General features: G+C 47.5%; 1 protein-coding gene across 7 annotated transcripts in view; it reads right to left on the bottom strand.

Moving 5' to 3' along the window:
* Positions 1-602: 602 nt before the first annotated feature.
* Positions 603-7,461, bottom strand: part of ADCYAP1R1 (ADCYAP receptor type I) — a 98,806-nt gene continuing 91,947 nt past the window's right edge. For 3 of the 7 annotated variants that reach the window (XM_039366775.1, XM_039366772.1, XM_039366769.1), the window contains 2 exons: positions 7,400-7,441; positions 3,363-4,710 (listed from right to left, as the gene is read on the bottom strand). In XM_039366775.1, coding sequence (XP_039222709.1) covers positions 4,522-4,710; positions 7,400-7,441 — 231 coding nt within the window. In that variant the 3' untranslated portion in view covers positions 3,363-4,521. Of the gene's footprint in view, positions 1,127-2,248; positions 2,894-3,362; positions 4,724-7,399; positions 7,442-7,461 lie in introns of those variants that run through there. The other 4 variants (XM_039366770.1, XR_005559576.1, XM_039366771.1 and 1 more) reach the window with 4 other exon arrangements.

Here is a 7,461-nt window from a genome sequence, read left to right on the forward strand (position 1 = left end):
ATCATCCTCAACTTGCAACAGTTTCATTTAGTGACCTTTCGAAACGACAGTGGCACTGAAAAAAGGGAGTTATGACCGTTTTTCACACTTATGACCGTTGCAGCATCCCCAGGGTCATGTGATCAAAATTCGGACGTTTGGCAACTGACTCGTATTTATGACGGTTGCAGAGTCCTGGGGTCATGTGACCAACTTTTGCGACCTTCTGACAAGCAAAGTCAATGGGGGAAGCCAGATTCGCTTAATGACTGTGTCATAAGCCCTTTTTTCAGTGCTATTGTAACTTTGAACAGTCTACTAAATGAATGGTTGTAAACTGAGGACTGTATTCCTCTGTTTTGTCTATTTTCTCTTAATTTGTGTTTTAAAATGCATTCCCCCTAAAGCAGTGGTTCTCAACCTTTTTAATGCCGCGACCCCCAACCGGTCGTAAGTCGAGGACTACTCAACTGGTGCAGCACCGTTTGCAGAATGGGATTTTTGGTGGGCTCAGCAGGGCAGAGACAGCCTGGACAATTCCTATTGGCTTTTGAAAGCCAATAGAATTAGACTCTATTCAAGAGAGTCTATTCTATTGGCTTTCAAAAGCCAATAGAATAAAAGGGAGCAGCACAGCTAAGGAAAAGGGGGGAAAAAATGGCGGACTGCCTTGTTTAGCGACCCCCGTGAAATGGTTGTTCGACCCCAAATGGGGTCCTGACCCACAGGCTGAGAACCACTGCCCTAAAGGATGATATCTGACTGTCTGTACTTCTTGCTATAATTTTGTACAGGTGTTTTAGCTGAGGATTGTGCCACAAAGTTGGAAAGAACTTTCAGTCTGCCCAGAAAGGGTGCCCAGTTTCAGGCTGTGCCACCCAACTATTTTAATTTCGGGACTGTGGTGTCCTTGGTGATCTCGGAGCTTGGTGGTTTTCTTGCAGATGTTTCATTGCCCACCTAGGTAAGGTCGTCAGGGCTGGAAAGATGTGAGGTTTGTTCTCTGTTTATGTACAAGTGGCTTGCCCTCCCAGTGTTAGTGGAGATGTGATTTTCTCCTTAAGATATTGTTTTCTGCTGGATGGTTTATCTGGTGTTAATCTCTGCTTATCTGGCTTTTTCTCTCTGAGGGGTCCTCCTCAATGGCCTTTAAAAGAAAGGAAGAGAGGGAGGGAGGGAGGAAGAAAGAGAGGAAGGAGGGGAGGGGAAGAAAGGCAGGAAGGGGAGAAGGGAAGAAGGAAGGGGAGAAGAGGGGAAGGTAGAGGAGAGTAGGAGAGGGGAGGGGAGGAGAGGGGAAAGAGAGGACGAGACGAAGGGAGGAAGAATGGAAAAAAAGAAAAAGAAAGAAAAAGGAAAGAAAAAGAAAGAAAGAAGGAAAGAAGGGAGGAGGGAAGGAAAGAAAGAAAGAAGGAAGGAATGAAGGAAAGAAAGAAAGAAAGACAGACAGACAGGAAGGAAGAAAGAAAGAAAGAAAGAAAGAAAGAAAGAAAGAAAGAAAGAAAGATAGAGGAAAGGAAGGGGAAGGAATAGGTGAGGAGAGGAGAGAGGAGAAAGAGGGAGGAATGAAGGGAGGGAGGGATGAAAGAGAGAAAGAAGTAAAGAGAGAGAGAGAGAGAGGGAAGCAGGGGAAGGAGAGGAGAAGGAGGGAGGGTGGGGGAAGGAAGAAAGGAAGAAAAGGAAAGGAAGGAAGGAAGGAAGGAAGGAAGAAAGGAAGGAAGGAGATGCACAATAGAGGAATAAATGCAGCCTATCAAAGCACTGGTACTGATAGCTTTGCCAAGGATTGCTCAGGCACCCAGCTGGCCAGCATTCGAATCCTCTTTTACGGCAGCTTTTACACCAAATATACAAATGAGTTTGAGCGCAAAAGCCAAAATGAAAAGCTCAGCTGCGGCTTATATAAAGCAAGATAAGTTGCTTATAACAGAGAAACTCTTGAGGCTCCCACTGGAGAACCAGAGAATTAGGTGACAGTGGTTACATGCCGTTTTATCCTCTCCTCCTTGACACAGGCAGTCCTCGACTTACAACAGTTCATTCAGTGACTGTTCAAAGTTACAACAGCACTGAAAAAAATGACTTATTTCTGTTTTTTCCATATTTACGGCCATTGCAGCATCCCCAAGGTCACGTGTCCATATTCGGACGCTGGGCAACTGACTCGTATTTATGACAGTTGCAGCGTCCCGGGGGGGGGGTCATGTGATCCCATTTTGGGCCCTTCTGACAAGCAAAGTCAATGGGGGAGCCAGATTCACTTAACAACCGTGTTAGCAACTTGACAGCTGCAGGAAAGGCCGTAAAATGGGGGCAAAATTCATTTAGCCAATGTTTTGCTTAGCCACAGAAATTTTGGGCTCCATTGTAGTCGTAAGTCAAGGACTACTTGTAGTAAAAAGCACCCCAAAACCGCCGGGTGGAAAGAACAGGTGCAAAGAAGCTCACGTTGTTATGCAATGTGTAGGAAGCATCTTAAACATCTTCCTTTTTCCCTTTCCCAAACTTTTTATTAAACAGAATTTCTTCCATTACTTAGCTGCGGTGAGCAATTATTCCTTACTATGTTAACAAAATAGGAGGTGTCCCCTTTAAGGTAGGCACACACACACACACACACAAACACACACAGATATGGACACACGGACATATCACACTGATTAGAGAGAATTGTGAGACATGGAAGCCCACAAAACATCACAAAAGTCCTCTGGAAACGTCGTGCGTTGCACAAAGCCTCACAAAACAACAACAACAACCAGACATTGGTTGAGTTCAGCTGAAGCAGCTACACATTAGAAGAGGCTCTGAATGGAAGGTGAGTTCCTTTCTTCCTTCCAAGACTTAATAAAAATGAATATTTCGTCTGCCTTCTTTTTTTCCTAGTAGTAATGGCTAATGGTAGAAAATGCCACAGCTGCATACAATAGGGGGAAGGGAGGGAGGGAGGAAGGAAGGAAGGAAGGAAGGAAGGAAGGAAGGAAGGGAGGGAGGGAGGGAGGGAGGGAGGGAGGAAGGAAGGAAGGAAGGAAGGGAAGAAAAAGGGAGGGAGAGAGAAAGGAGGGAGGGATTGGTTGGGAGGAAGAAAGGAAGGAAGGAGAAAGAAAGAAAAGAGAAATGAAAAAAGAAAGGGAAGAATGGGAAAGGTGGAAGAAAGGGAGGGAGGAAAGAAGAGTGGGAGAGAGTAAAGGAAGGAGAAAAAGAAGAAAGAAAAGATAGAAAAGGAAAGAAGGGAGGGAGGAAGGGAGGGAAGAAAGAGGGAGAGAGGAAGGAGGGAGGAAGGAAGGAGAAAGAAAGAAAGAAATGAAAAGGGATGAAGGAAGAAAAAAGGGAGGGAGAAAGGAAGGAAAGGATGGAGAAAGAGAAAAATGAAAGGGAAAGGAAGAGAAAAAGAAAGAAACAAGGAAGGAAGGAAGGAGAAAGGGAAGAGGGAAAGGAAAGAAGAGAGGGAGGAAAGGAAGAAGGGAGGAAGAAAGAAAAGAAGGAAGAAAAGGAAGGAAGGGAGGGCAGTTGGCTCTCTTAAGACCTCCAGAATAGATCCCCTCTTCCAACTACATAACCCATCTACCCTTTTGGGGTGAACCTTGCCTTGACAACACCCCCACCCACCTTTTGAAAGTCAAATCAGCCCTCCAAAGTTCATCCCCTCACTCTATTTTCCGTGACTCAGTAGCCATGTTAAGGGGTCGCATCAGAAGTTTGAAAGAAAAGATATTTCTGCAATTAATCGGCACTTAATGTGCGGAAATACATATTATTCTATCTCCATATTAGTTCTATTATTTAAAAAAAAAAAACAAGAAAGAAAAAAAGTCTCCAAAAATATAACTCTATTGTACAGAGATGGCCGTTTTAGGAGATTCACAGCTTAAGAAAAAAATAATAATTCAGATCTTTTCCCAGAAGAGGGAAAAATCTGAGACCCTCCACTTGTAGGGTTGGGGGTTTTCTATCCGAGGAATGAGGTGGTTATGGTGGTCTCAATCAATTCTGGTAGGATCCATCTCTGCACCCACAATGCCCACCACCAATGGGGGTCACCCCGTGGCTCAGTGTTTGCATGACATTCTCGGTCCCGGAATAGGACACCGATGGTCCAAGATGGTGGGATCAGAAGTGTTTGGACGTGAGGCACAGACAACCCAACTTCATGAGATGTTAATTCATGGCCCTCAGTTTGGAGGACCCCCAAAATTTGTCAATGGTACCAGGGAAATGAAGAATGGAAGGCAATGGGAGGGTTTGAACTCTTGGGACAAAGGGTAGATCAAGGTGGTCCTGGTCTGGAGAACCTCGTTCCTCTAGATGGAACGGCTTTATGGATCTTCTCTTCCACCCATCAGAGATGACAAAGCTTCAGAACTCCAGAAACTTTCCATCAAAGGGAGGTGGATTTGTTTTTGTTTTTTTTAAAAAGGCAGATGGACGTAACAGCCCGAACGCTACCCTACTTAGGACTAATTTTCGTGGTGTCCAAAGTAGGGTTCGTCATTCTTTCTCTCTTTGGGAGGGCGTGGTGGGAGATGACGTGGGGGTCTTACGGGCTCATGTGGCCAAGTTCTCGGCGTGGACGCTGGACATCCGGATCTGTGAACTGCTCTTGCTCAAGATAGACAGTTGAGTCCCCCCGTTGACACCGCTACTCGCCAGGGAGGGATGGCGGTGTTTGAAATCCACAGCAAAATAACGGTTGACTTTCCAGCTCCGCCATTTTCTTTTGATTTCGGATTGCACCTTGAGGGAGAAACTTTAAGAGGTCATTTTTTTTTTAATGTACTTGGACGCCGGGGGGGACATGATGCTCGTACACACTTTCAAAATGTAAGAGGAAAAAGATGTTGGGTTGTTGAGCCAGAGGTTTGCAGAAGGATCTAAGGCAGGGGTTCTCAACCTGTGGGTCGGGACCCCATTTGGGGTCGAACGACCATTTCACGGGGGTCGCCAAACAACGCAGTCCGCCATTTTTTTCCCCTTTTCCTTAGCTGTGCTACTCCCTTTTATTCTATTGGCTTTTGAAAGCCAATAGAATAGACTCTCTTGAATAGAGTCTAATTCTATTGGCTTTCAAAAGCCAATAGGAATTGTCCAGGCTGTCTCTGCCCTGCTGAGCCCGCCAAAAGTCCCATTCTGCAAACGGTGCTGCACCAGTTGAGTAGTCCTCGACTTACGACCGGTTGAGTAGTCCTCGACTTACGACCGGTTGGGGGTGGCGGCAGTAAAAAGGTTGAGAACCACTGATCTAAGGAGAAGGAGGACAGAGGGGAGACCCCTGATGGAGCTCCTCAGGCTGGTTGAATCCCCGCCCTCAAACTGGAGTGAACTGGGGAAGGAAGGGTTGACCAATGAAAGGCAATATTTATAACTCAGGGTTTAACTGTGGGATCTTTGGTGGTCTCTAAGCTTGGGGGGTTTCTTGCAGATGTTTCATGACTAGGTAACCTCATCAGTGCTAGAAGGGGGGGAGTGGGGTTTGTGGCGAGGGGGAAAAGGAAGAGGAGGAAGAGGAGGAGGAGGAGGAGGAAATAGACTGCGGGGTCTTTGGTGCTCTCTGAGCTTAGTAGTTTTCTTGTGGACATTTCATGACCCAGCTAGGGAACATCATCAGTGCTACTGGAGAAGCCAGAACTTCACTCTCTTCTAGCACTGATGATGTTACCTAATCGGGTCATGAAACGTCTGCAAGAAAACCACCCAGCTCAGAGACCACCAAGGATCCCACACTCTCTTCTTCCTGCTCCTCTTCCTCCTCCTGCTTCTCCTCGTCCTCCCCTTCCTGCTCCTCCTCCTCTGCTCTGCAAACCCAAATCCTTCTAACACTGATGATATTGCCTAGTTGGGTAATGAGACATCTTCAAGAAAACAACCCAGCTCAGAGAGCATTGAGTCCCTCTCCTCCTCCTCCTCCTCCTCCTCCTCCTCCTCCTCCTCCTCCTCCTCCTCCTCCTCCTCCTCCTCTTCCCATTCTCCTCCTCCTCCTCTTCCCATTCTCCTCCTCCTCCTCCTCCTCTTCCTCCTCCTCCTCCTCCTCCTCCTCCTCTTCCCATTCTCCTCCTCCTCTTCTTCCCCTCCTCCTCCTCCTCCTCCTCTTCCTCCTCCTCCTCCTCCTCTTCCCATTCTCCTCCTCCTCCTCTTCCCATTCTCCTCCTCCTCCTCCTCCTCCTCCTCTTCCCATTCTCCTCCTCCTCTTCTTCCCATTCTCCTCCTCCTCCTCCTCCTCCTCCTCCTCCTCCTCCTCCTCCTCCTCCTCTCCTCCTCATTCTCCTCCTCCTCCTCTTCCATTCTCCTCCTCCTCCCTCCTCTTCCTCCTCCTCCCTCCTCCTCCTCCCTTCTCCTCCTCCTTCCTCTCCTCCTCCTCCTCCTCCTCCTCTTCCTCCTCCTCCTCCTCCTCTTCCCATTCTCCTCCTCCTCCTCTTCCCATTCTCCTCCTCCTCCTCTTCCTCCTCCTCCTCCTCCTCCCATTCTTCTCCTCCTCCTCCTTCCCACAAGCTGCTGGCTAATAGGTGGTGGAACAGGCTGGCTAGTGCGGGCACATGTGTGCATATGCTCACATCCCCACTTGCACTGGCGCCGATGCTGCTATGAAAATGGGGCACCCATGTGATGAAAATGGGGTGCCACGTGGCGAAAATGGGGCAGCGCTAGCGAGTGTCAGATAGGTGCTAGCAGCGCCCCGTTGGCGTCACACGTGCTCACAGCCCCATTTGTGTGTGTGCATGTGCACGCGCGTAAAATGCTCCCCCCTCCCTTTCCCTCCAGTCAGCCAAGGTTGGAGACCTCTGCTCTACCCCATCAAGCCTACCAACCTGGATCCTTCTGCAAAGCTGAATTCACCTCCACACCATCCATTCACCTGACCCCCCCATGAGTCTCTATCAAGGATGAGGTCTGAGTGCAGTCATAGGTAGTCCTCGACTTACAACCCATTTGTTTAGTGACCGTTTGAACTTACAACAGTACTGAAAAAAAAAAAAACAACTCAGGTAGAGGATGGGAGTGGAAGCCTCAATGACTCTCCGAAGGAGCGCTAACGATCAGATGACTGCAAGGAATATAAACCTTTCTCCACCGTTCAGTCAGAAGGGAGGAAACGGCTTGGATGAGATGGTTTTTAAGCAAATTCACTGCAGTTGTTAAGTTAATCATAGGGTCACTAAATGAATCCAGCTTCCCCCATTGACAGTGCTTGTTGGAAAGTAGCCAATGGTGATCACGTGACCCTGGAATTATGCCAATTATGCCAAATTTTGATCACTTGATTGTGGAGAATGTTGCGACGGTGATAAGTGCAAGGACCAGTCACAGGCCCCTTTTTCAGTCATTTCGAACCGTCGCTAAACCCATGATTGTAAATCGAGGACTCCCTGGAATTACAAAGCTAGCATTTCAAAACACCATCCACATTTTCTTAAAAAAAAAAACTCACCTCCCCATTCAAAAAGCAGTAGAGCACAGCCACCACAAAACCCTGAAACAGAAACAAAAGAA

Source organism: Crotalus tigris, unplaced genomic scaffold, assembly GCF_016545835.1.
Source record: "Crotalus tigris isolate CLP2741 ecotype Arizona unplaced genomic scaffold, ASM1654583v1 scf7180000020352.946698, whole genome shotgun sequence".
NCBI classification, from domain to species: domain Eukaryota; kingdom Metazoa; phylum Chordata; class Lepidosauria; order Squamata; family Viperidae; genus Crotalus; species Crotalus tigris.